The sequence below is a fragment of the Apus apus genome, chromosome Z, assembly GCF_020740795.1.
Source record: "Apus apus isolate bApuApu2 chromosome Z, bApuApu2.pri.cur, whole genome shotgun sequence".
Lineage (NCBI taxonomy): Eukaryota > Metazoa > Chordata > Aves > Apodiformes > Apodidae > Apus > Apus apus.
The window spans coordinates 159,195-187,016 of NC_067312.1; the positions used below are offsets into that span (position 1 = coordinate 159,195).

Consider the following 27,822-nt stretch of genomic DNA (forward strand, 5'->3'; position numbering starts at 1 on the left):
GGCGGATGGGGAAGTCGTAGTCGCATCCTCCTCATCTGCTGCAGATGCGGGTGTGGGGGCTGGTTGCTGTGGTGACACCCACCCACATGCATCCTGGGCTCACACTCGTGGTGCGTGGCAACAAAAGAGGATGGGATACAGAATTCTTCCTTGGTAGCTCTTAAAACAAGCCTGGAATGACTAAATTGCAGCAGTGGTACCTTAGAAATTGAGGAACTGCTTGATTTCCACACTATGGAGGTGTTCTTACTCCATTCCTAGACAACTGCCACTATTTGACTAAAAGGATGATCAAACTCCAAAAATCCAACCCCCTGAAATTCAAAACCTCTTCTCCCATACCTGAGACCCTACATTTCTATCCAATTCAAAGCAAACACCCTGGATCTCAAAATGCCACACTTGCAAAAGTGAGCAGATCTCACTGAATTAAAATTCTGTGCAAGGAAGGAGTAACACCAAAATGCATTGTACTTACAGGAGTCAGGAGCACTTGTCAAGGTGAACAGAACCCTGAAGCTTAATGCATGTGAGAGCTGCCAAAGCTGTTCATTAGCTCAGAGAGAATGAGGAATGTATGAACAAAAGCAGTAACTAGAGAGACAGCAAAAGCAGCTTTAAAATCTAGTGAAGAGCAACCCAGTGCAGATGGCCTTCTGTAGCCAGAAGACAGTTTAGGGACTCCCAGGATAAAGAGTTGTTTCACTGAGGAGGTAGCTTGCAGAGCTTTATGGAGATACAGAAAGTAAACTCTGAGCCTGAGCTTATCTGGATCACCTTGAAACCTTTCTTCCAAACCTAGTCAACTCCCAAAACCAAATAGCAAACACATAGTAACTTAGCCAAGCACATACTTCAAGCAAAAAATAAATACCATCCCGAAACAATTGCACTTCAGGGAAAAAACCCCAAGGCTTCAGATCAGAAAGGGGATCACAAGCCAAAGAGAGCTTTAACAAATGTCTAGGTTTAGTAATATGTTTTAATCCCACTGATTTCACTGGGATTTAAATGCTGGCTTTATTTATGCATGCTGAACTTTTAAAGTGCTTTACTGGATGTGGGCCAAAGGAAATAGATGCCTCTTGCAGCCTGCCCTTAGGAACCAAGTATTTCACCCTAACACCAATTACCAAACCAGTAAAAGCAGTTCCTAAAGGCAGGGATCCAGTAAGAAAATGCCTTTCCATCCCCATTCCCTTTTTAAGTAGAGCTCAGAATCGGTTTTCCTCCACAGACCCTCCTGCCACAGGCAGTTGGCAGGTGCTTTGCACAGATGCCTCTCCAACCTCAGCAGTTCTGTGATGTTCTCTTTACCATGCTCAAATGTAGTTATGGCTTAAGCACCTCAGGTACAAAGCTTCAAAGGCTCATCAGTTCCTACCTGGGTTGGCAGAGATGGTAGCATCAGACCAAGTACTGACCTAAGGAGGAACCACAGGGTCTGGAGCTCTCTGGTAGGGGAACTCCCTGTGTGGAGCAGATGGCTGCCATGGCTCCTCCACCCCTGGCCAGGACACAGGGACACCAGCAGCTCCTCCACATCTGGCCAGGACACAGGGACACCAGCACTGCTGCTCCAGGAGCCCTACCTGGGCCATGGAGCAGGCAAACAGACAAGCAAATACAGTCACCAACCTTTCTCTGGACAACTTTCAAGGTTCAATAATTGGATTCTTTCTCTATCCACATTTCTCAAGGAAACCGTCCCAGTTTTACTGAAACCCGTTTGGATACCCTTGTGAAGCAATGGAGAGGGATCACCAGGTTTAGCCACCAGTGCAGATGGCACATCAGAAGCTAGAAGGCATATAGACTTGCACAAACAAATTAAAAAGCTCATGATCCAGATCTCCACTTCTGTTTTGTTAGGGAAGCTTTTATTACATGCATTCTTTTGATACAGTTTGGTTTTGTTTTTTTTTTAAACTGGGAGGAGTAGAAGAATACAGTAACTACACATGCAGGGACACATAGTTTTGTGGACAAGAGTTTATTCACAGTAAGAAACAAAATAAGCTTTTATACAAATTAGAAAACGATGACAAAGTATCAGCTAATATTACAGTGCTAGACCATGTCTCAAGCTGTAATTCTTGACTTGCAAGTAAATTACACATGATAATTAATTAATGCACAAGTACATCTCATTCATCAATAAATATTTCACTACTTAATATCCTCCAAAGGAGAAAGTTAGAAAACTCAAGCTCATGGCTGTCATTTTGGAAATAACTACATTAAAATCCACCTTTCAGTAAAGATGAACTTGGAGATCAACAGATGTAGTTAAAGATGCATTAGCATTCCCACCTGAAACTTCCTCTGCCCATGTACAGCCCCTTCCAGTGTCCAACCAGATCCCACCAGCAGGGAGGATGTCAACTGAACACTGAGCAATTCCTTTGAAAACATAAGATTTCTGGAACATACATTTACAGTAGATCTTGTAACTCCAGTAGGTACTGGAGAAGCAGCTGGGAAGAGCCAAGGCTTTACTATTTCAAGAGAAACTGACTCATAACAGCCAGGCTGTTACACATTCATCCCCTACCAGAGATGGGCAGCTTCCTCCCTGCAATGCAGGACTGCCTCTGTTCATTAGCTGCCAGAGAGTGGAATAGGAAACTCAGGATTTTCCCTGTATCAAATGTCAAACGGTAGGAGAAAAAAAAATAATTTAAAAAATCATGCCCTTTTCATTCCTAAATCTATCACTCCAGTTTTGTCTCTTTGGATGTGAAAATCTCTCATCATAACCTCCTTCCCGGTACCACCTCTAGACTCTCCAATCCCTCTGTCCTGAAGCCCTCCAAGTCCAGAAGACAGATGAGCAGTGTGGAGGGTCCCCTGTCCCAGGGTCTGTTCCAAACACATCCCAGCTACTGCTGCTCAGAGAACTTGAGGCTGTCAGAAAAAAGGAATTCCAGTTCAACAGTATCATCAGTGGTCTCCACTGGTACATTACTCTCTGCCGCAGGGGATGAGTAATTCCCTACTTCATGTCTTGAAGCTGCTGTCCTTGAAGTCCCATTGCAAGAACATGTCTCTGGTTGTCTGATGCTGTCTGAGCAAACATGGTTTCGATGGTAAAGGCCTGGACAGGAATTTGGTTGGCAATGACTAGTGACATAGTATTTAGCTGGCACTGGATTTGAGTCTGTTTGATTGTGAAAAGGATTATTAGCCACACAACTGGTCTGGAGACAGTTATTATTCCTGAATCCATGATGAAGGCCTAATTTAGCAATAAGGGGTTTCCCAACATTAACTTCCTTTCTTTCCTCCATTGTATCTTCTATTCCTGGATACTCATAGTGCAAGCAAACAGTGAAGATCAAGTGTTCCTGTAGAAGAGGGAAGGGGAAAAAAGAAAGAAAGAAAAAAAGTTGTATTTCCTTCCCAAGCAAATAATATAGGAAACAATAAAGAGACATAGTCTACTAGACAAGAAGACTAACCTTTCTAGGAGCTAAAGACATGTATTAGGCAAGACTTGTTTACTGAGGACCTCTTTTGGTTAATACTTGCTCACCTGGTAGTCCCCATTTCTAAACCAACTTGTATTACAGCAGCTGCCAAAGCACTGAAGAAGAGCTGCAAGTAACATCCAGCACAGATGTTCATGACACAAAGATCCAGAGATAAACTTCATGCCACAGTATGTCGAAGTGAGACCCTTTCAAAAACTGTGCCCAGAGCACAGGCTGGAATGGAAGGAGAGGCTCCGTAACATTTTCATCTCCTATTTGCAAGATGCAGCTCTGCTTCAGGCCACATTCTGCCTGTACTGCAGGGCACAGGAACATCCTCCCGGTGAGAAAAGATGGTCTTCACTTGTCAAATTAGGTACAGGCCTAGCAAACACTAAGTGCCCAAGTGTCAAGACTGCATATGCAGTGATTCTCTGGCTTTTATTTCTCAGGCAAGAAACCAGAGTCACTAAATTGTGCTTTTAACCATTTTTCCCTCCAAACAATGTGTTACTTATTACACAGACAATATGCAGCTACCTCAGTAGAACTGCAAAACAGCGTGATTCATCTAAATTATCTGAACAAACTTGTGAGGAATAATATATATTAACCCTTAGTTTTTGCAGTGAACTTAGCCTGGTGTAGAGGCAGTGTTTGGGAAGGTCCTTTGATACTAAATAGCTTCCAGTTTCCTCAGGAGTTCCTTTATTTGCCTCTTTAGGATCCACATCCAAGTCCTGTTGCAAGAAAAATAAGAAAACTTAACTGAAGGCACAGAATTTGTACATTATAAAATAGAAAGCAGTTTTTATCAAGTCAGGATTTTCTTCTTGAAAGGAAAGAAAACACCAATCTTGGACTACTTGCAAAAGCTGCTGAAATCACTGTTAGTCACAGGCAGAAGGGGTTACAGTAGGTTACCATCTTTTGCAGATGGCTCCTGTCAAACTCGCTGTGCTTGCTTCAGGATTGCTCTTTTTAACCAAACTTCTACTATGCAGTACAGTACTACAACAGAAATTCTGTGGGCTGAAAATACATGTGTTTATTGTGCACAACTCCTCAAATATTTTATTCATAAAGCATCAGAAGTGTTGTGTTTGTTCCATCTAAAAAGCTTTTCTGCGCTGTGCCCTCATTCATAGGCATCAGAAAAGCTTTTCTACCCCAAGAAGCTTTCCATTTTACCCTTCACTGTGATCAGCTGAGTAATCAATAGAAAATCAAAGAAATGTAAAACCAAAGCCTCAGAAACCTTGCCCTGCAAATTGGACGTGTCCTCAGCTCACACAGGAGCTACTGACAAATCAGATATGACATATACTTGATATTAGACAATTAAAAACAAAGGAGACTTTGAAAAAGATAAGCCCAGATTAAACTGAATGTATTTTTAGATATATTAAAATATGCACTTAAAAAAGTGTGTCACACACATGTAAGCATCTGATTTCAAGCATTTAGGCCCATTTGATTAAAAAAGATGTAGCATGACATGGGCAGACCAGACAGTTTTCAACTTGAGAGGAGCGAGATCCCCAGACACCGATGGGAAGCACTTACGAGCGCGAAGTCTGTGACGTGGGCTCTGCACTCCAGGATTTCCAGGGGCTGCTTCACTATCCGTGTGTAGATGATCATCACATTGGAAAACTCAGCTGCAAACCCCAGCTGAATCTGAACACCACACTGGAATTCAAGATACATGCTTTCTGGAAGCTCTGCAAAGAGGTAACACGTCGTCACATTCTAAATAATAACTAGTCTGTGTAATTTCTGTTTTTTAAATTCTGTTTTTAAATTCCAAAGCTTAAGATTATTGCAGGAGGCTGATATCATGAAAGTCTACCCTACAGAGTTTGCGTGGTCTGAAACACACTTACTCAGGATGAATTCTGCATGTCATCTTGTCCATTATGACCTTGTGTAGAGGTAAAACTCAAACATTTCCAAGATATGAACACACTAATGACAATTAGAGACAAACTTGAATTTCTTCCATTTCTGTTCAATACCACAACCCACAGACTAGAGCTTATCACTCTTATCCTTAGAGTCTATCCTCTAAGGCTTCCCATCATGCCAGCAGGATCACCTACAAGCAGATGTACCGTACCATGAGCTTTGGCCCATTGAAGGTTCCGTGCCAGAGCCTCTGCAGAGGAAGCGGTTTGTTGGATGGGATCAGTTAGGGCCCTTTTCTCAGACAAGCTGCTGCGGATCTCCAGAGCTTGCTTGCCTTTGGTCAGGTGGCACTTGCCCATATCTGAAAAGAAGAGGCACAAAGTTTCTCTCCAGATCAATGCTGCTGAAATTCTAACTAACCTAGGTGCATCACTGCAGTGTCTGGTTGCTGTGGCTGTGCCAAAGTCTGCACTTCATAAAAACCTGCCGTTTCAGATGTATCCTTGGCTCAGCTACTCACTGACTTGTGGCTCAAGCAGCACGCCAGGTGCCTGCAGGGTAAGCACCTGTCCTAGGCAACATTCTCATGTTTTTCAAATCCAGCTCCAGCAAGGTCCTCATTAAAGTGACTCGTTTCAAGAATGTGAATAAGTACCACTGGAGGGGATTTCTAAAGGTCTGGAGGCAAGTGGAGTATTTTAGGGGTCAACAAAGGGGCCAATACTGTTTGTTGAACATCATCAGATGACCTGGATGACTGGACAGAGTGCACCCTCAGCAGATTTGCTAATGACTGAAAATGGAGAGAAATGGCTGGTATTTCAGACAATTTTACTGCATGCAGAAAGTACAAGCCTATGGCCTTCAAAGTGAATTAAAAAAACACAACAAAACTGGAAAATTTCCATGTAGGAGTTCATTAAAAAAAATTAAATCATTAAGGCTATTCACAAGGAACACCTTTAAGGTGAATACTTCTCTGGAACATTTTCAAGTGTCCTCAGTGCACCAGTGCCCTCACTAACACCCAGGATCTGCTAATACTGACAACCATGGCTGTTACACTGCCTGACAGATCAATCTCTCTCTCTCCACTCTGAGCTCAAAAATGAGATAAGTACTAGGTCCCATGTCAGAACATCAACAGCATGTGACAATAACTGGCAGCAGAGACAAAGCAGTAAGAGTCAGCCATATTTTACAGGACATCTGGGGAGTGTCTCTTTCAGAGAGCTTTTTGTTAATGGTCTTACCTCTTTTTCTATGATTTGAGGAAACATCTGCACAGAAGCAATGCATTTTCCCTCAACAGTTTTCACTTTAGCAGCTCTCCCATCAATTATAAAAGACAATTACTGAACCAGGTGTATTAAACAAGTGGATTGCCCTTTATAGTGCACTTATACCCTTTGATAGAGAGCAAACAATCATGGTAACTATCACAGTTTGAGGTAGGTAAGATTCAGTTAATTAAATGAATGTGGCAATGACTGGACTGCCACTAGCAGCTGACACCACAAAACAGAATAGCAGTTTTTGTGGATGGACACTTCAAAGTGCCATGCAGAAAGACTCTCAGAACAAACAAGGGTTAATAAAAAGGAAAGTATAAAAGTGATCACTATTAAAGATGGTCAAATCCCTTTATAGTATCATGATCTTTGTTAACATGCACGCTGCCCAGTAGCACCTGCTTCTTGATAAATGCAGCTCTTTTAACATGCAGCATGAAAGAGCTTTAAGTAGTGCAACGTTTGCCATGAGAAGAACATTTAAGCACAATTCTATGTTAGTGCAGGAAGCTGGAGCTCACCTTCTGCAACCTCATCCAGCAGCACAGTAATCTTCTTGTCTTCCAACAAACGGTCCTTCAAGAACTTCATGAAGATTCCATTGGCCAACCCTGACTGTTGAATTTCAAAAGCTTCTGCTCCTTGGCACCTTCAAGACCATCAATATCAGACAAGTGAAAAACACTGAAACATCTGCATGATTAAGATCACCTTGAAGACAACATGAATAAAGCTGTGTTGGGAATGGGGGAAAGAAACCCTAGAATTTGAAAAGTAGGCTGGGTCTAAAGCCAACAGCCTGCTTTTCATTTGCAAGCAACTCGTCCTGGTAGGATTTCACTTACATTCAAGCCACAGACCACAGCTGATGTGAAAATGCTTACATGAGAAGCTTGAAATTCTCACAGAAGACTTCATCAAAGCTCTTGTTTACTTCTATTCAACAGCTTTTGCACTTGACTTGAAAACTTGAGTGAGGCTATTTAGCTCTTTTAGTCAGTTTAGCTGTTTTAGTCAGTTAGACTGTGGAATGACTCAAAGAACAAGGTAAAAAGACAGTATGAGGACACAGATATGAATATAAATTACTGGCCCTTCAGCACCACAGTTAGTATTTTTGTGTCAATGATTAGCTGTACAATCTCAGTGGGCACTTCAGTTTTCAAAACCTCTATAGCATAACTGGAAAGAAACTTCCTTACGTTGCATATCCAAAAACAATGTTGGCTGTGACCTTCAGAGCATCTAAGATAAGGATCGTATCATCATATTCATTTCTGCAACAAATAGAAACATAAACAAGTAAAACAGTAATTTGAGAACTAATAATGGTAACAAACTGTACAGCTGTTCAAAATACCAAAGCAGCACAGTTCAGAACCAGTACTTCTTTTCTCTCCTACAGTTCTGGAATGAATCCTCACTTCTAAAAGACAATCAGTGTCAACACTCTTCATGAAGACAAAGACAGTCAGATATGGAATCATAGAATCACTAAGGTTGGAAAAGACCTTCAAGATCACCAAGTCAAATCATCAAAATACAAATCAATCACATATGATGCACTCCCCAATGAGGACATGCTATATTAACCAGTACTGAGTCTGGCTACAACCTCTTAAAAATTATTCCTGACAACTCGCCATTTTAGGTAGTAACAAAGCCCATATGACTTTTGTAATCAATATTCTTTTTCAAACCACAGTGTCTGCATAGTTCACATGAGCTTATGTATCTATACTTGTATTTGGACAGCAGACTGTGAAGCTGAATTGGGTCACTGGCATTTCATTAGCCCTGGAGTTTGGAGGCTCTACAAACACCAAAGCACCAGCAATTTTCCATTGTGAAACATTCCACAGAGACCAGATTTTACAAGTGATGACTGAAGAATTTCAGGTTTAATCTGACATTGTAGTCTCTTCATAAGAAATAAAACAGTACTTTGCTTAGAAGAATACAAAGAACCCACAGATTTTGAAGGTCTAAATAAGGATACATCATCCCCAGTACAGAAGCAGTCCACAAAATCCTTGCCTCTTAAAGAGTTCTAATATAAGCACTTCACTTAAGCCCTTCTGGCAAATTAACATGCCTTAGATCATCTGGATTCTCGTTCCTCCCTGTGATGATGATGATTAATGATGCTAGGGGAAAGTGTATTTTTTCTCCTTTAAGATGCCTAATTTCACTTTTATCTAATATTACTGATGCTTTAGAACTTAAAAAAAAAAGCAGCAATAAATGTCACTCAAATCAAGAGGCAAGTACCTGCCCCTGGAAACAGAAAGACTGATCACCAGCCTCACATTTCCAGCCAAGGGCAAAATAACTCTGAGTGAACCCTCTGACATTAAAGTCCTCGGGTGCAGGCTGTGAATTTCAGATCCATGAAATTTCAAGTACAAGGAATTCTCAGCCTAGACTAAAGATTTCTCCTCAGCCTGAAGTCCAGCTCTCTCTCAGGGTCCCTTGCTATTATCTCAAAGAGGCTGCTCAGATTTATTTGTTCTTTTTTAAAATAGGCTCATCTTTAACCAGTTGCTGCAGTGAATGACCTGAACTTCACAGCTGGTTCCCACAACTAGTCCTTTTACCCTCTCCCTCTATCGTGAAGCAGAAACCTCTCCCAGTTTATTGATAGTTCTCCCTGCTCCTGGGGTGTGAGATGGTACCTTTTCCGACACATATCCAGCAGGAACACGTTAAGCCCTGTCTCTTTTTCCTGCATGAGTTTGAGGATGTTCTGCACACACAGGCAGTTTGCAGACCGGTAGGGGTTTGGAGCATCAATGGGAACCATGAAGCTGTTTCCATAGTTCTCGTAGCCGTGGCCAGCATAGTACAACAAACCTGGGGGTCCAAAAGATACGTGACTGAAAACATCCTGCAAGAGTACATGGTAATAACACTGATGCACATTTCAGCATGGTCAAAAGCTTCATGCACTGTGTCTCTGGGGGGATTAGTAGAATTCGACCTACTCCGGGCAGTTGGGTTTTTTTAGTATCAACAGGCCTCTGTTCAGACATGAAGGAAGGGAAGGGTGGGGGCAAGAACCACACAACTGTCACCTTCACAATACACAGACACAACAAATTATTAAAAAAAATAAATCACTCATGCAGTAGAATCAATTACATATTCGCATCAAAGTTAAATACTCTTAAAATACTTTGAGTTATGACCTCTAACAGAAATAATCTGTTATGTATGATATATAACTCACAGACTTGTGCCAGATGTAAAACACCTTCTCCACATGTGCAACTACAAAGCTTTGAGTAGCTGTGACTCACTGCAGATTTTATAGATAGAAAAAGCTGACACTGAACAGTTGGGATGGATTATTTTTTTTAAATGAGAGATGCTGCCATCTTTAAAATTTATTTTTTTTTTTTAAACTTACCCTTAATCATTGACAATTCTTAAATGTATTTTAACTAGAAAAATTAAAAATCAGAGAAAACCCTTGCTTACACAGTGAGAGCATTTTGCAAGTTTTTGGTTTTGCTGTTTCCTCCATACAGTCAGTTTCTCCATTTTATTTTGGTTTTGTGTAGGTAGGAATAATAAATATTTTTACATGTAGAGGAAAAAAAAATAATTATTGCATGATTGTGTCTGGCAGGACTTTCCCCTTACCCAGCTACCAACAACTCATTTTTAGTTGATTGCATCTACATCTCTTTAGTTTCAGACTCCTGACACTTGCAGGTCTACTAAACAAACAAATTACTTGTAAGCTTACTTAGACAGGAAGGGTTATCCTGCCATCATCTCTCTCACGTGTCAATACAACAGTCTGCAATATTTTAATGTCTTCAACAAAACATCTCATAGTTTTATATAAAGAAAATATATAATGGAATTAAGCAAAATAATTTCTTAATCCTGAAAAAGGGAACTGCAATCTAGGACTTGGATTTTACTTATATGAATAAAAATGTCTAATATTAAGTCATATCAACTTGCAGTAAAATGAGATGACCTTGGCATTAGCAACCTGCCCTGCCACAGAATGTAGCTACCAGAAGCTTGTATGATTAAAGGGCATCTCCCATTGTCTGTTCCCAGTACTGATTTTGCTTATGTACGGCAAGTTCCATCTTTATTCCTCTGCACAAAGCAGTCTCTTCGTCAGCTCTTCAACTAGTATCTAGTCCTGCAGCTGAATACAAGTCAACAGAGAGATGAAAGTCTGTGCTAACTGCAGACATGGCTGTCTTATGTCCCTGTTCTTATCAAAAACAGCAGTGAGATGTCACCACAAAACCTGACTCTTCAGTAACCACCGGGTGTGCCTCACGCAAACACACTGAAATGAAGCACTGCTCACACAGCCCTGCACTCTGGGTACAGCTACAGCCCTTCAGACCCAGCCCTTGGCTCTCTTGTGTCAGTAACAGCTGTGCCAGGACCCTGCAAACTGCTCCATTCAATCAAGAGTGCTCCATCTCTTTTTATGGGAAACACGTCTGGGCAGGATGAGCAGCCAGTGCATACAAGGCAACTCCAGGATGCAGGGCTTCACTCAGAGCCAGATGGGTATTCATCTGCCAGTCCTTGAAAATGGCAATGCCTTTATTCTCTTAGAAGGTGCATTTCCAAAGGGAATGGAATTTAAAGCATATGATTAAAAATCTGAACACATAAAGATACCACTGGGCTATTTAATAAGATTCCAATGGTCACCCGAGACCAGGCAGTTTCAAGAGAGTTAAAAATGAAGTGCCAATTGCACAAATCCACATCAGGTCCTAACTTTAAATCACAGAATCCCAGACTGGTTTGGGCTGGAAGGGATCTTGAAGATCATCTAGATCCAATCCCCCTGCATGGGCAGGGACACCTCCCAGCAGCCCAGGTTGCTCCAAGCCCCATCCAACCTGCCCTTCAACACTGCCAGGGATGGGGCAGCCACAGCTTCTCTGGGCAACCTGGGCCAGGGTCTCACCACCCTCACACTCCAGAATTTCCTCCTCATGTCCAAGCTAAATCTCCCCTCTTCCGGTTTAAAACCATTTCCCAATGCTCTTAGCCTGTCTTCATAGCAGAGCTGGTCCAGCCCTCGGATCATCTTCGTGGCCTCCTCTGGACTTACTCCAAGTCCAAAAGAAACTTAAATTTTATTTCCACAGAGTTTTGATCTGGACCTAAATCAAGGTTATATTTGAGATTATATATGTCTGAGTGTTTGTTAGAGAAGTATTTGGACTGAGTGAAGGAAACAAATCTAATGTAAAGCAGGATTCATGAGAGTATTTCCTCAACTGATAGAAATCCTGAGAAATAACAACTACGTTTCTTCTATATCCTTGGGCAGATAACTGCAATGCTCGTGTGATGAGTACCTGCAACAGTTAACATGTTTAGTTCAAGATCAGAAATAACCTCTGCATACCCAGAGTAAGCAGAGTAAACATGTTTGGAGGGCTTCATTAGACACTTGGACACAACAATTTTAAGCAGGCTCAAGTTGCTCGCCGACGTCAGCGTTGCGGCGGTAGCTGCGCCTCCTGCTCGCTTGCTTTCTTTGTTTTCTGAAAGCCCCCTAACTATTCTTAGCCTTTAAACACAGAGGTCAATGCTTTTACTCTGTGGTAATTTGCTGGAATACAATATTAATTGCACCCTTCATTTGGAAAACCTAAGACATTAGAGACCATCACTGCTCTGTTTACTGCTCCTGTTCTTAAGGAGCCATAGCTGAAATGCCACTTTCCTGGCAGTAAGCAAGGATTACACAACATCACATTAGGCATCAGGAATATGTGTAACAAGGAATAAACAGAAGTAGCCACTATGTCTCTGCCATTTGGAGCTACGCCCACTAAAAATGCCATAAAACATTACCCATTTGTGCACTGACAGCACCTTCTATATGCTTTAAGCCATTCATGGCCACTCTCCAGAAGGAACAAAGTGACTACTGCAGTCAGTCGTTACTACCAAACACAACTGAGGAATGCTCTGCTTACCTTTCAGAAAGAGAAATTTGCTGAAAAAGTACAACTGCAAATCATGCCTTATAAGAGCTTTCATTTGCTGCTGGAGAGAAACTCATTAAGGCCTTTCAGTACTTTATTTTCTAAATTCATGACAACAATTATAGAAAAAAAATGAGAAGGTGCAAGAATCTAAAAGCTCACTCAAATGTATGAGCACATGTTTCCCAGGGAAGAAAAAAAGAGAACTCCTACCAGAAAGTCTAATAAACTTTACTGCCATCATCAGTCTTCATGTCATACAAGTTTTGGCTAAGCCATAAATGCCCAAATGTCAGATCAGGCAGTTCTGCACAGACAGAGCATCAGGTAACACACCATTAAAAATGTCATAGTAAGCCATACTGTGACCTTGTGCCCCAAGAAAGAATCAAATAATGTTTTTTCAGGTGGGAATTACTGTAGGAATCCTGCAATTTAAACAGGACAACTGGCAGAACTTTTTGGTCTCTGTTCTAAGTAATTTCTGCAGTCCTTTATGCAATCTTAGCTTTAAAAAAAATGACAAAAATATTGGCAGTCATCAGCAAACTCCTCAAAGACCACAGAAAAACTTGCCTTACATTTCAAGACAGTTCATTCTAGACCTTTTCCACACAAGACATGAAGGTTTTTGCTCTTCCACTACACGCTCCCTCAGCTAGCACAGCCACCAGTTCTGTCTTGTGCTTTGTCCCTCAAAATTGCAGTGTAAGCAAGACAAGGCATCTCAATCTATGAGTAAACATCTAAGAATCAATGTGTACCAGTAGCAGCTATGCTCACCAGACCCAACTGGTCAGTCATGATCCCAGCAGAAGGCACCTCCTGTGCTGCATGTGGAGGAGAGCTTAAAATTATGATAAATATTCCATTATAGGTGTCTCATAAGTGAATGTGACACTCAAAAAAAACTTAGAGAGAAATGAGGTAAACACACAACTTTCAGCATGCATACTTTGCTTAATTTGTGCACCTGTAGCTTAAACCAACACTGATGAGATGCTGCAGTACAATTATTACAGTGATGCTGCAATTTAGAAGTGAGAGCCTTGGATTTTTGTGGGGTGTTATTTTATATCTGAAGAGTTTAAGAAAAAGGAAAAAACCATAAAAATGCTGAAGCAGCTTACCCACTATGGACCTTTTCATCTAATGTGCAAAGACATGCAGAAATCATTTTATACTCTTATGTTCAGATCTTCCACAGAGCTGTGAAACAACTGCTGTACCTGAGCTCTGCCTACATAGGAATCTCAGCACTCAACTCAGTGACAGGCCCATTATTATTGACAACTGCAGAAAGTCAGGACCTGAAGTCCACAGCTCACCCATGTCTCAGCTGAGGCCTCTCCTTACACGAGGTGTGTTCTGCAAAGGATAATGTGAATTCTTCTCTTTTTTATTTTACTTCTTTGGAGTGTGCAGACAAAGGAAACTACATATTCATTTTACATAAACAAACATCTTTTCCATCTGCTTTTTGAAGTAGAAATTCAGGTTTGCAGAACTTTCTTTCACTCTCTGCCAAGAACATGATGAAAAACTCTGCTTGCCAGGCCAGTATCACAACTGACAGGAACCAGCAGTTCAAAAGGATTTCTACTTATCCTAGAAATGTGGCAAAATAGACTGCATCCCATCTGTTGAGTGTTAAGAGAGGCTTTGCTCCCATGTCCCACTCTCCCTCCTGCCTCACAGACCTGGTGCTGGAGCTCAGCAGCCTCCTTGTCTGCTCCTGGCCTCGCTGGAGAGGCAGAGCAGAGCAGCCCCTTCCTGAGAGCGCCGGGATGGAAAGCCAGAAGGAAAGAGCATTCTGCAGACACGCTGTAGAGAGACAGGGGTGAACAGAAGGGTCCCACCAGCAAGCCCAGAACAGATCCCATGCTGAGCTTCAGGCTGTTTCTACCTCCCCAGCAGACCGGCAGCCCAAGGACTCCAAGGGACTTCCCAGCTCAAACCATTAACGTGCTGGCAGGGCAGGGAGGAGAGAAACAGAGCAGAAGGTTATGAAGAACAGGTTGAAGAGGTCTCCTAAGAGCAGCAAGGACTGCTGCCCAAGACTGCCCAAGTCTTGTACACTGCAGTTGCCTGGGTTTCTGTGCAACTCTCCTGCTACAAGCTTGTGTCCATCGTGCACTAGTACAGGCAATCAGAACAGCTTCACAGTTCAGATGTGCATTGTCTGCACGTGGGCAAATATGCTGTACATATGCAGCAGCTCTTAGCAGACAAACTCATCAGCACTATCAAACAAGTCCATTGCAGCTTCAGGCATGGTTAAAGAAAAAGGTTTAAACATTTTATCTGTTCTAAGAAGAAAGGAACAATAAGTTTGAAACAAAAGTCAAAGGAGATGCCGGTGGGTGTTTTAAACTCAATAGTCCCATTGTACATAAGTGCTATTTACCAGGAAGTTTCTTCTGCCATCACGTCTTGTGAGCTGGCAGAGGTAAGGAGCAGATGTTTCTGTACTTGACACATCACAAAACTACCCTACTTCAGAAGGGATATCACAGTTCTTACCATACACTCCTTTGTCCAGCAGAAGTAAAAACTCATCCACTGCATTTCGCATCTCGGACTCAGTGAGATCCAGCAGAGAAACAACTTTGAAATCCAGCTGTCTGAGCAAATTGGTCAATTCATAGACATCCACCATGGGAGCCTTGAGCTGGGGGTGATTCCAGTAGCTCATGTTCCCTATTAACAGAGCTACCTTGTCTGTTGCTGCAAAGACAAAGGAAAAGACACAGCATGTTTATATATCCCACGGGTTCAACGCTTTTAAATATAATGTCTTCCAAAGTGACAATAATTATCCAGTCTTAATTCAGGCACAGTATTTTACATAATTTTAAAGTCATCCTACATCAACAATACAGCTCAACTCTTCTCATGCAAAAACCTGTTTCAGCAATGTGTCCCAGCTAACATATCTGAGCTGTGATGCATCTCAGATTGGATAATCTGCCAAGAAGTGAGTCACTCAGGCTGCCTCCTATTTCTTTCATTTTTTGAAAGCTCAGGTAATTACTGAATTCCCCCAAGCAAGAAAAAATTTAATACACCTGAAAATTCTTGTGGCAATTTGCCAAAGCTATGCCAGTATACTTTCCCAAAACCCTCACATTTTCTTAAGCTTTTTGAAAAAAAAAAAAAATCCCACTTCCACATCTCATCTCCATGTCCCATCTCTCTGAAACACAGAACATTTAGGTGGAAACTTTTACAGGTCAGAAGGAAACAGTCTTTTTTCTGTTTGTTTCAATGTCTTTTTCATGTTGCTCTGGTTAAAAACAACTTCACAGCTATATGAGAAATTTACAAAACTTGGAGGAAATTTGCTGGTATTGTTGTAGTTTGAGATATGTTCATCTTGATTTTAATGAAGTCCTAAGTAATTCTGTTTTAAGTAAACAAATCAGTAATGAAAGGGTAAAAAAGTCACATTGATAGAAATGCTGTAGAGACCACCAGTCTGATTCTTATCCCAAAATGGCACACTAAGTTACAGAAAGGTACTTATTCAAAGCAAGGCATCTCCTCCCTGCTTTGTTACTTCTCTCTGATGGGAGTTATTGTCCCACAGCTCTGGTGGCAAATGAGATCACGAGAATGCCCCAAACTAGCTTCAGAGCCAGCACAGCTAGATCCAGAAGGCAATCTCTGTCCTCAGCCTCCATGTCCCACATTTCACCCCCTTCAAACAAGATGTTTTCAGCATTTATGCAGCTGCAAAATCTCCAAGGTCTTGAACAGTGTAAACTATTTTAAACAGCAGGGACTGAGCGATAGTGACATGTCACTGAAAAAACACTTCTAAAAGTACAAGCTCTCCAACTAATTTATAAAAGATGAAGGGAGCTGGGGAGCACCTACACTCTCTCTTACACTGATGAACCTGAAAAAGTGGCAGTATTTTGTCAGAGGCCAGCAGCCTTTCCAGCTGGTCTAGCACTGACAAGACATCATGCCTGACCACAGCCAAGTCATGTGTGCACTACAGTCGTTTCACTGGCAGGGCCAGAAGCAGACATTGATAGGAAGCAAAACCTATGTCCTAGATATGAAATGGTCATGACAGCTACAAAACTACTCACCAACAGGTCTGTGATTTGATTGTTCTTGTAGGTCTGTTTGAAAGAGAGTAAAAGAGCAGTCAGTCAGTACCTACAGCCATAGATGCCCATGTCAGGAAATGAACCACATGTCCCACACAGCCAGTCTGTTGCTGCTGCTTTGCCCAATGCTACCAGTTTAAGACAAAGTGCTCTTTTGTCTTTGTTGTTTACCTGATTTCCCTTCATGCTCTCCCAGCAAACAAAGCCTAACAGGACATGAATAGCCAGTTCTATAAATTGAGAAAGAACAGATGCTTACAGTCTGTTTTTGAATCTCAGGAACTCTATACCAGCATTTTCAGTGACAAAATGCAGAGGTGCAAGATGGAGGATGCTTAGCAGGGATGACCATCTGTTTGTGAAAACTCTGTACTTCACAGAGGGGTGGTGGAGCCAATGCTGTACCAAGAGGAACAGGAAATGGATATTCCAAAGTGGTACCCTTGGGATAACGTGTCACCCATCATACAGTGCCACTTCAGTGACTAAACCCAAGTCTTGGCATAAGGAAACATCTCTTTGATGTGTACCCCAGGAAGTTATGAGCTTTATGATCTGAGATTTTGGGAACACTGTATCAGGGATAGCCCCTTATGGAGCACTACTCCAGATCTATGTTTCTGCAATAAACATCAAATGGGCTTCAAATCCCATTAGCTCAGCCCAACACGAATTTCAGAAATACACCAATTCAGCAAGTCATGGGTGACAGCCAGACCCCTCACATCATTTCACCTTCACCATCTGAAAAAGTAGCAACATACTAAAACTTCAGTTTGTGTCCAAAGAACCCACAGACAAGCAAAAATTATTCCTTCTGCATTTGTGTAAGCATACATGCAATATAAAAGACCAGCTCTTTGTGATTTTTACAAAGTGTTCTGCAACCCTCTGTTTCCCTATATTCAAGTTAATTTACTGGAACCAGAAAGCTATGCTGCCCCTATTGAATCCAGTTATAAATACATCCAGATAATGCAAACTGTATTGTAGCCCAGCTAGGCTTCAATGAGTTGTAACATAAAACTCCAGATGCAAAATTCAAGTTTTTAAAAACTTAGCACATACCTGGCTTTTGAAGATCACTGAAGTCTTCTGTGAAGAAATACATCAGTAAAATAATAGTTTAAACAAGAAGCAAAAAAATACATTTTTAATTAATAAAAATGTAATTAAATGTCATGCCATTATTATTAGAAGCCAAACGTTAGAAAACAAGCTTCCTTTCCAAAACACTTTTGGCTCTGCATTTTTGTAAATCTAACCTTTCATATGTTTATTCCACATGCAGAGAAGAGAAAATCCTACATCAATATAGGAAGCTAAGCTAGACAAAGCATTATATTACAGTAGATCTCAAAACAAAGAGAGAAACACATGCTGTGCCACAGGCATGCAAGCAGCTTGAATAATAAACAACAAGATGTCAGAATCACCCATTTGAAAAATAGGTATTTGAAGGACTGCTGAGAAAGCAACATCCTGAGCAAGAAATCTCACTTTGTCAAGCCATATGTGTTGAGAAAGACTTCAGGCACAACTTTCAAACATTTTAAACTACCACAGGTTTCACCTATTTATTCAGAGAACACCAAGTTGCTCAGGAGCCTAGGGATGGTACCAATATGGTCTTCTTCCTCCCTATTGTAGCAATGCAAAGGCAAAGAGAAATTGTCCTCCTGAGGTTGCTGGCAACACCTCCTGTAGCCACAGGGCTGACAGAAGAAGAGCTCTGACGAGCTCTTTAAGGTCACTCAGGTTCCTAAACATCTTCAGCTTTTCTTGCAAGGATGTTGCTTCCTAAGACCAGGCAAAGAAATCTCAAGATCTTTACATTTCACTAGAAACTAAGCACAGGACAAAACCAGTGCAAAAATCAAACAACTTAGAATATTACAAAATAAGAAAGTAGCTTGGCTTTTCTCCCATGTGCTCTAGATGATGGTATCAAGGCAAAGGAGAGAGAAGCACATGCAGAAGGAATGCTGCATCACACACCAGTTTTGAAACAGCCTGAAGCTCTGAATCCACACATGCTTTTCAGCAGCACACTCAACAATCCATCACCCTCATAACTGATTTTTAAATATTGATTCACAACTAAAGGTTTACTTTACCTTCTGTGCACTCCACTGCCATAGCTTTCCTTCCTTGTGTTTTAAAGAGGGGGAAAATTGGAAGACAGTTGCTCTCAGTTATGAGAGTTAGCACACAAAAGAAACACAAAGGTCACTCCCAAGCTTCTCTGCAACCTGACTCATTTTATAGCAGTCAGCACTGACCAAAACACTGTATAGTAATTATTACTAAAATTCTAGATCAGAACATATCTCAGGATAGGAAAGAACTCTTCATATGAATTATGCAATAGTATTTGCAGATAGATCTGAAAGCTACACAATCAGATCTTTTCTTCTTTAAGTTACATGTGCATACACTAAACCATCTTATATTCATTTATTCTGCTTGCTATGAATAATCTCACCTGTGCTGACTGCTGGAGGACTCAGTGTAACAGAGTTCAAAACACTGACAAGGGTTAAACTGTTTTTTCAGTTGTCAAAAACCATAAATAAATCAGCTAGCAACACGCAAACTTGCATGCTAGCAACACCAAAACATGGCAGCATTTCTATGCTGCTTACCGTAACAACCCAGAGCACTTTTTAACTGATAAAGCTCTACAATTCCCTTTGCTGCAAGCACAGCTGTTTTTAAAAACTGGATAAGTAAAAAACACAGAAGGCATGTGCTTGCATAATATTATAAGCTTCAAAAAGAAATCCTAATGATAGGGAAGGAATTGATACATCAGATGAGCTATATTGCAGAAAAACTCCTTACCTATAATGACTTCTATCTTCTTGCTGTCTTGATCTTCCTGATCATTGAATACGTGACACCAGTATGTCCCTTGATGTTCCACACCCACACAAGTTATCTATGCAAGCATCACCATAGTCATCCCACCAGACCCCAAAAGAATACCCTTATTAGTTTCATTTAAACCCGCATGCAAGAAAGAGCAAAAACTAAAGGCAAAGCCTAAACAAACCCCAAGGGTGCTGACACCTTCATTCTCCAGTCAGCTGGACAGCAGGTGTGTTCTATAAATGCTTTCAAGAACTCAAGAAAGAATGCAGATCCACCTCACAGGCTTGAGATGCATGAAGCCCTGAACGTAACAGCTTGTACAAATCCGTGCTCTGCACTGCACGGCAGAAAGGGAGGCCTTCACTTTTACTGATAATTAATCTTTCTTGTGTCCAAAGTGCACTACAGCCTTACAGCCCGTGACTACCACTTGAAACGTGGTGAGGGTTAAAACTATGCACCCAAGAGCCTCAGAAGAGTATGGGCAAATGAGTCACAGAACAGGGAAACAACTTCTAGTGGGCACTTCCAGAAGGGGTTATCAAGGGTGTGATAAAAGTGATTTTCTCCAAGGAAGCAGCTTTATGTTGTAAGTTAAAGGTTGTCTCCCAAGGCTGGCACTTTGCAGTAACTTACCACGTAGACATTTTTGCTCCCATTTGCCAAGGGCAGCCCATTTCTGAACCATTGGTAGTTGGGAATTGGGTTTCCAACAGCTCCACATTCTAGTACCAAAGCATCCCCCACTGTCAGGTGTTGGGGCTGAGGCTGAATACAAATGCGCAGCTTGTTTTCAGGCAAACCAACTGAGCTCCCTTTGCAAAATAGAAAAAAAGAAAAGAAAGGGTGAGAGAATCTAACTGCACATAGACTAACTAGAATTGACAACATATGGCCACATCTTCTTCTGCCACAACAGACTGTTTTAATAGCAATGGAATTAAGTTATTTGTCCTTTAAGAGTATGCTAAAAATGAGTAGCAATGCCTTCTCAGTTCTTCAGTTGAAAAGTAAAAAGGAATGCACATTAAATATACCCCAGAAGTAAAACAAAAAAGAAAAGCTCTCTTGGCATTATTTATTCCTGCCTGCTGTAGGAGGGTAGAGGCTCCAGGGAAAGAGGCAGGCACAGAGAAGAGTGGATACTGAAGGATGGACTGAGGATCCAAGTGTGCCCACAGGAGTAAGAATCAGCTGGTTTTAGCATATCCTCTATTCAAACACCTTTCTTCTCAGACTGGCAGCACACAGATAAACTCCATTCCTCTTCTGCTTTTGTGACCAGCACAAGACCCCAATAATTGGATACTGCACGCTTAGTCAGCCCTGTTTCACCTCTGTGCAAGACAACAACAGGGACCCAAGTTCCTGCAGTAAGTGGGAAGCCAGACTTTCAGCAGTCAGTGTTTGTGCCACTCACCATGAGATGTGCCCTGGAGATCACACACCTCGAGTCGTGCCCAGCGGCTGAAGGCAAAGGAAGACTCACTGTTCACTCGGCAGATGTAAAAGCCAGAATCATTCACACTAACTGGGTTCAGAACCAGCTCTGGGGAGTTACCACGGGGCACCTGAGTGACAGGTGGACAAAGAAACATTTACATTTAGATTGATGTAATCTAAAGCAGGATCAAACACTAGAATATGTATTTCAATGGCTATAACACCAGCCTCAACTCCTTTACTTACGTGAAACTCTTGGATGATAAAGTCTTGTTCTGCATAATTAGCTTTCTTCCAGGAATAGTTCATGCCTTTATTTAAGACAATTCTGAGCTTTTAAGCCAGCTGAAAAGCTCTTCCTGAAATTAGTAATTTCTACCTTTCTCCACAAATAACTCAGCATAATTTCTTAAGCACTACTCCAACCAGCATGTGTGTTCATTTATCTCTAGTCTTAAGATAAACTAAACATGACCAAGAAACTTTCATACTCTATAACAGAATTTTTTTTTTTTTTACTGCACCTATATTTTAACTGTAATGAATGGGAAATTATCATGTTTTGGATGATTTCAATAAATTTCAGTCCCATCAGCAATTTAAAATACCATAAACTTACTGCATTTTCAAAAATAGTACTTAAAAGAAAAGAACATTAAGCAAACTGTGCATTCATCTTGTAGAAAGATAACCAGGATCAGAAATATGGGCTTAAGTGCTGCCATTCATATTCTAGAGATACCAGCTCCCATGCATTCCAGTCTTTTACTGTATATAGCAGTCTTCTCTCATTGTAAATAAGAGTAACAGTCTTAAAAAAAAAAAAATAAAATCCAAAATAATTACCTGTTGTTTTCACCATTAAAAAAAAATCATATTCTGTATCAACTATTACCTCTTTTTCCTGCTTGAACCACTGGTAATGCACAAATGGGTGTCCTGTTGCCCAACAACACAGCTTGACAACCTGACCAGAGAGCACTGCTTGAGAGTCTGGCTGCACAACAATCCTTATACCTTTAAAAAAGAATTTACACATAGGGAAGTCATTAAGAAATACAATTCCACAATTTAAATTTGCATTTAAATTGTCCTTTGAGCAAAGAAAGGTTCTGTCACTAAATGTACTTGAAAATAATTTGTTTGTACCGTGTATACACCCAGTTCCAACTAGTTATATCACTCTAAGATATTAAAAATTGTCTTCCATTCCACAAAATCCATGCTCAAATTATCAGTACTCTATAGAGTTTACCAAGGATTTAAAGTAGGTTATTCAGGTATTTTAATTTTAGCATACTTCAGTCCTTCTTGCTCTCTCCTCACTAAAGCAACCAACACTTCCAATGGCATCACAGACCCCTTCTGGGAGAGGTATGCCCAGCTTTAAGGGTTTGCTCACCCCCAACAATTTGAGTCGTTAATCTTCAGATTCCGATCAAGCACAAAACACTAAGTTACTTTAACTGCAATATAGTGCATTTTTCTACTATTCCCTGTGCAACGTTATTAGCTGAAACACTGGTTTCAGGTTTATGCCTTTAACTCCTGTAGAACACAGGGCTGGGGGGGTTTCTTTTGCCAATATGCAAGGTAAAATTTTCCACTTCAAATTTTAGCTGCCAGCAAATAGCATGATACCAGTCATGCGAAATTCTGACACCAGTCTGAGATGATCCAGTTGTTTTCTTAACCTAGACCATTCCAGAGATCTTGTTACAGCATGACCCCAAACACAGACCTAGACAAAAAATCAACTGCAGAACAGAGAGTATTCCAGATTACTGGGGGAATAATCTTACAGAATAGTACAGAGTGAACCAGAAGCTGTGTAAAAAAATAGCAGCAAAGAGATTGCAAATATCCCAGTACAGGACTCAAGATTATCATTCGCTCTGAGCCTTCTTGTTACAGTCTGCCAGGAGTCTTCTTTTTGTTTGCTTTCTTCCCCCCATCATGTGTTTAACAGCTTAGCTGCACCCCAGAACTTCCTCCTAAGACAGAATGTTTGAGGAAAGAAACCATAACAATGTGATCAATGGGCTGAAACCTGAGCAGAAACCCATGTGGTCAACAGACCAAACCAGAAGATGCAACATTCGGAAATCCCATAGTCTTTGTCTTGCAGGGAAGTGGGCCATAGTCACTTCCTCCACACAGAGTCTTATTCTGAAGTAGCTTCTCACTCAGGCAGCTACTCTAGAGTATCTACAGGACTTGAAAATACCTTTATCTGAAATAACTTCCCTCTCGACCCCAGCGCTGGAGATCATTACCTCAGTTCCTCATCTGACACATCCCCTGATGTTCCTCCTAGCTGAAGGGAGTGTGTTAGGTGCAGTTTTTGAGCATCACAATCATCCAGCATGAACCAAGACAAACAGGAATTATGTTTCGATTTAAAGGACAGAAAAATTAAGATGACTTGCTCTCTATCCCAAGACTTCCACTTCATTTTTTTTTAAACCTTTCCTAATTTGCATCACTAACATCTCTTGAGAAAGTAGTTGAGAAAAAACAAATTCTCTGAAAGAGTAGTATTTAGCACTCCTTGGAAGCACTGCAAACAAGTAGTAAGAAATCTGATTTGTAATTTCTGCACAGCTTCCTTTATTTTCCTGCAATTCATTCAGCACTGTATGATTACTTCCTGCAAGCATAACAGAATTTAATGATTCAAAAAGAATACCTTCTGGCTCAATTTTCTGAATGATTACAAAGATACACAAGTGCTTCTTCAGTTTTCCTTGGAAAAAGCAAAGCTTGAGTTTTACCATCAAGGACAGCAAACTGACATTTATGGTTACCAGACTTTGAAACATTCAGTGCAAATTAAATACTCACAATCTTAACTATAATCCAACTGTTACGAGCTTAGCTTGCACACTGGTAAACATTTTCAGCCATTTCTGGAAATTCTGCCTCAATCACACTTCATTCAACACATTTACTTGAAAAATTCCAAGGGTCTTTTCACACTGGTTCTCAGCCCATGTCTTCTTTCCTCACGCACAGCTATCAGGACGGGAAGGTGCTTGCTATTGCACTCCCTGCTCTGAAGAGAAGCTTTTGCAACTTCCTAGTAGGCTGAATTTCAGCACATTCTGAAGGACAAAGAGGTAGAGAAGGGCCCTGGGTTTGTACTACAGCGAGAAGCACCTGGTCTACATAGGCTTACCTGTGCCCTCCCTTGTGTTGCCCCACTTCTAGATGTTTTGTGAAGAAGCAAGCTGAATGTGTTATCTGCAAATAATCTAGTTCCATCCTAAGTCAGTCTGTTTTTCTGTCCAATTAGCAAGCTGGACTGGATCCAACATGCACCAGAACTGGCACTAATTGGACCCTTTCCTTTCAATTAGGGTAAGCTGTGAAATGCAGGGAACAAAACCAGTAGCCTGAACAGATGGCTGGCAACACTCCCTGCCTTTCTCACTGAGCTGTTTCAGTTCCAGAAGCACCTCCCAAAGGAACACCCTGACACCAAAGCCAAGTCAGCAGAGGGAAGGACAGCACCTGTCAGACCCACACAGCTCAGCCCAAGCCCACAACAACACTGCATGAGGCCCACTTATCTACCTGCCTTGCTTCCAACTCCAGAATCATATGAGCCCTTTGCTGTGGTAATCCTGCAAATACCAACTGCTAGAAATCAAACACTGAAGATGTTCCCACTTACAGTGGAAAACGAGTACTCCAGCGTTTCCAGTGTAAACCACACAGCTGCACTGAAAGCAGAAGCCACAACTGACCTGGATGGCTGAGACACTGGAGAGCCTCTGTATGCTCCAGGGCCTGCAGGAACTCCACAAGCTCCACCACAGTGCAACCCCGATCTCCCAGCAGCTTCAGGAGACTCCAGCTGGGACTTCCTTCAGGCTCCAGGACTTTGAGGGAACACTGTTCTAAATCCAGAGGGCTGCAAAATAATGAGCAAGTCATGGCATAGACCTTCTTACTACTTTTTCCTCAGAAAGAAGCAAGTTAGAAGTAATTTGCAGACAAACAAACAGATTAAAAAAAAAAAGGGAAAAAAAAAACCACAAGGAAAAAAAAGAAGGATGGGAAATTCCCTGCTGGTTTGGACATATTTGCAGTATTTCCTTCCAATTCAAGGAGTTCACAGGTTTTATGGTGACACCTCTGCAGACAGAAAGTGGTATTAATGACTTGCATGCTACAAAACCAGACATGCCTGCAACTAACAAATCTGACCAAATGTATAATGAAATATTCTAATTTTCACTTTTTAAAGTCTCAGCAGAAAAACAAGTACAGCACCTTTCATTTTCATGTGCCTAATTCAGAAGTGGTAAAGAATACATCAGAATCTAACTTGAAAGTCCAGGAAGACTTTGATTTTCAGAGTAGTTGTTAAAACAAATGACTGATGCAGCTTAACTGATACACACAGCTACTGCTACAGTGCACGGAACTGCTCCAATAAATTCAGCTCCAAGTGTATATATATAAAAGTTTTGCATTTTGGTGTTCAGTCTTCATGTACTTTCAATCACAGCAGATTAAAATAACACTGATAATAAGGAAATTAATACAGCTAAGACAAGGGAATGCAAGTTTTTGAATTCCCACTGAAAAGATTCATCAATGTTTGTTTCATTTCATCACAGTGCTGTGCAAACCTGGAGGAAAGACGCTTTTGCTTATCAAGTTGGCTTTCATAGCATTTTACTGGCTAGTAGAGGTACAAAGACAGGAACATGACCTCCAGAGTGGTCACATTGTAGTCATCAGGTTCTAGTTCCCTAAATTAATAAATACACTCCTAAGAAAGAAAAGACACATCTTCATCATATACGTCCAGTGCAGCACTTGGAATGCCTTGGGTTTTGAGGTACTGGCCTCCAAACAAAATCTTGAAAAGCCACAGGAAGTAAATCGATGAGGAAGCAATCTAGAGAATGTGACCTAGGCAGAAAGAGTTGAAGAAAAGGCATGTGTTTAGCCTAACACAGAGAAGAGCAGCTACAGGGAACAGGCAACAGTTTCCACGTTCCCTCTCCAGGGCCGGCAGCGTCCCGGCTGAGGGTCGGGGGGTGCCTTCCAAAGGCAGCAGAGAACCACGGGACCTGCACCCGCCGCCCCTTCGCCGGAATCCCTCAGGTGAGACTCGGCAAACATCCAGGGCCGGGCTGCGTGTCCTGCCCCGCCGCGGGATGCCCCGCTCCCGTGCGCGCCGGGTGCGGGTGGCGCTGCGGGCACGGCTGGGCGGCTCGGGCTCAGCTGGAAGCGGCAACCGCACCAGCCCAGCACTCCGCTGCTCTTCGCCCGAGCACAGGCGAGCGTGCGGCCGGCGCGCACAGCCGAACCGCCCCTGCCTGCCCCTCGCAGGCCCGGCGCCCCGCCCGGCCCCGGCAGCGGCGGCTGCGGCTTCCCCGAACGCTCCGGGCGGGACCCGGGGCCGCCGCGCCCCAACCCTCGACCCCGCGGACACACCGCGGCCTCGGCCTCCGCTGCCCCGGGCGCCCCCGCAGCCCAGCGCCCGGGCCGCCCCGCGCTGCCCCCGCTCCCGCAGGCCGCCCTCACCTGAGCCGCAGCCTGCCGCGGCTGCCCGCCCGCTGCGCCAGGTCCCGCCAGCCCCTGCCGGGCGCTGCCCGGTCCAGCAGCTCGCTGAGCCTGCGGAGCAGCGGCTCGGCCAGGCGGCTGAGGGGCAGCGACCCCGGCGTGCTCCGCACCGGCTCCGACATGGCCCGCTCCTGCCTGCCCGGCGGCGGCGGCGAGCCACGGCCCCGGGGCGGTGCTCCCGCCCGGAAGGACGCGCCGGGCGCAGCCGCACGGGCAGCGCAGGCACGGGCCGGGGAGCGCCGCGGGCGGCTCGGGGCGGCGCGAAGGAGAGCGAAGGGAAGCGGAGCAGCACCGCGCTGCATCTGCACGGCGCGGGCCGGTGCGGTGTACGGAAAGCAGCGCTGCACGGCGCGGGCTGGTGCGGTGCAAAGCGCAGCAATGCAAAGCAGCGCTGCATTTGCACGGCGCGGGCCGGTGCGGTGCAAAGCGCGGCAATGCAAAGCAGCGCTGCATTTGCACGGCGCGGGCCGGTGCGGTGCAAAGCGCGGCAATGCAAAGCAGCGCTGCACGTGCACAGCGCGGGCCGGTCACGGCACCGCATCCTCACCCGCCGCACGTGCGGCGCGCGGGCGGGCGGCGCGCGGCCCGGCCGGGCAGGGCGGGTGTCTCGCGCCGTGTCGCACCTTCTCCTCAGGCCGGCGCCGCCCGCGCTGCGCTCCGGAGCCCTGCGGCCCCTCGGAAGGAGAATGCCTTAATTCCCTCGGCCCGGGAGTGCCCTGCCCACCGCTGACAGCGTAAGGGGACCGGTCAGGGGTCTGTTTTGACCATTTTGAAACCAGAAAGTTGAGTCTCGGACTTGGAGGCCGAGACCTGCTGGGAAGGCCAGACGTGGCTGGAGACCTGGGAGCAGCTCTCCTGGGGGAGGGAGAGAAGTTGGCTGGGGGGATAAAACTGGCAAAAATCATAAAGCATGGGAGGCGGGGGTCTCACTTTGAGGAGAAATAGCTTTATCTAACCACGGCCAAGACAGCCGTGGACTCTTCTCTGAACGTGCTTTCCCCCGTGTGTTGCCGGTTCCAAGACAAGCAGGCGACTGGTTTCAGGGTCAGGTGCTTTCCTGCCTTGCTGAGGGTGATGAGGCACTGCTTGGAAGAGTTTCCCAAGGGGGAGATGTTTCCATCACTGCTCTCCATCACTG

At 43.1% G+C, this 27,822-nt stretch overlaps 2 protein-coding genes across 4 annotated transcripts in view; one reads left to right on the top strand and one right to left on the bottom strand.

The window, feature by feature from the left end:
* The window catches only part of ALPK2 (alpha kinase 2), a 165,041-nt gene that overhangs the window by 63,158 nt on the left and 74,061 nt on the right, over positions 1–27,822 (top strand). The gene's annotated exons all lie outside the window — the stretch shown is intronic.
* On the bottom strand, positions 1,978–26,834 carry MALT1 (MALT1 paracaspase). Its single transcript, XM_051642211.1, has 18 exons — positions 26,646–26,834; positions 24,851–25,017; positions 21,997–22,118; positions 21,079–21,229; positions 20,295–20,473; positions 19,629–19,725; positions 18,902–18,934; positions 17,853–17,879; positions 17,638–17,640; positions 16,764–16,796; positions 15,187–15,390; positions 9,349–9,526; positions 7,876–7,950; positions 7,195–7,322; positions 5,593–5,742; positions 5,040–5,197; positions 4,088–4,213; positions 1,978–3,347 (listed from the first exon to the last, which is right to left on the bottom strand). The coding sequence occupies exons 1-18, from the start codon at positions 26,804–26,806 to the stop codon at positions 2,883–2,885; spliced, it is 2,457 nt and encodes an 818-aa protein (XP_051498171.1). The 5' UTR covers positions 26,807–26,834; the 3' UTR covers positions 1,978–2,882.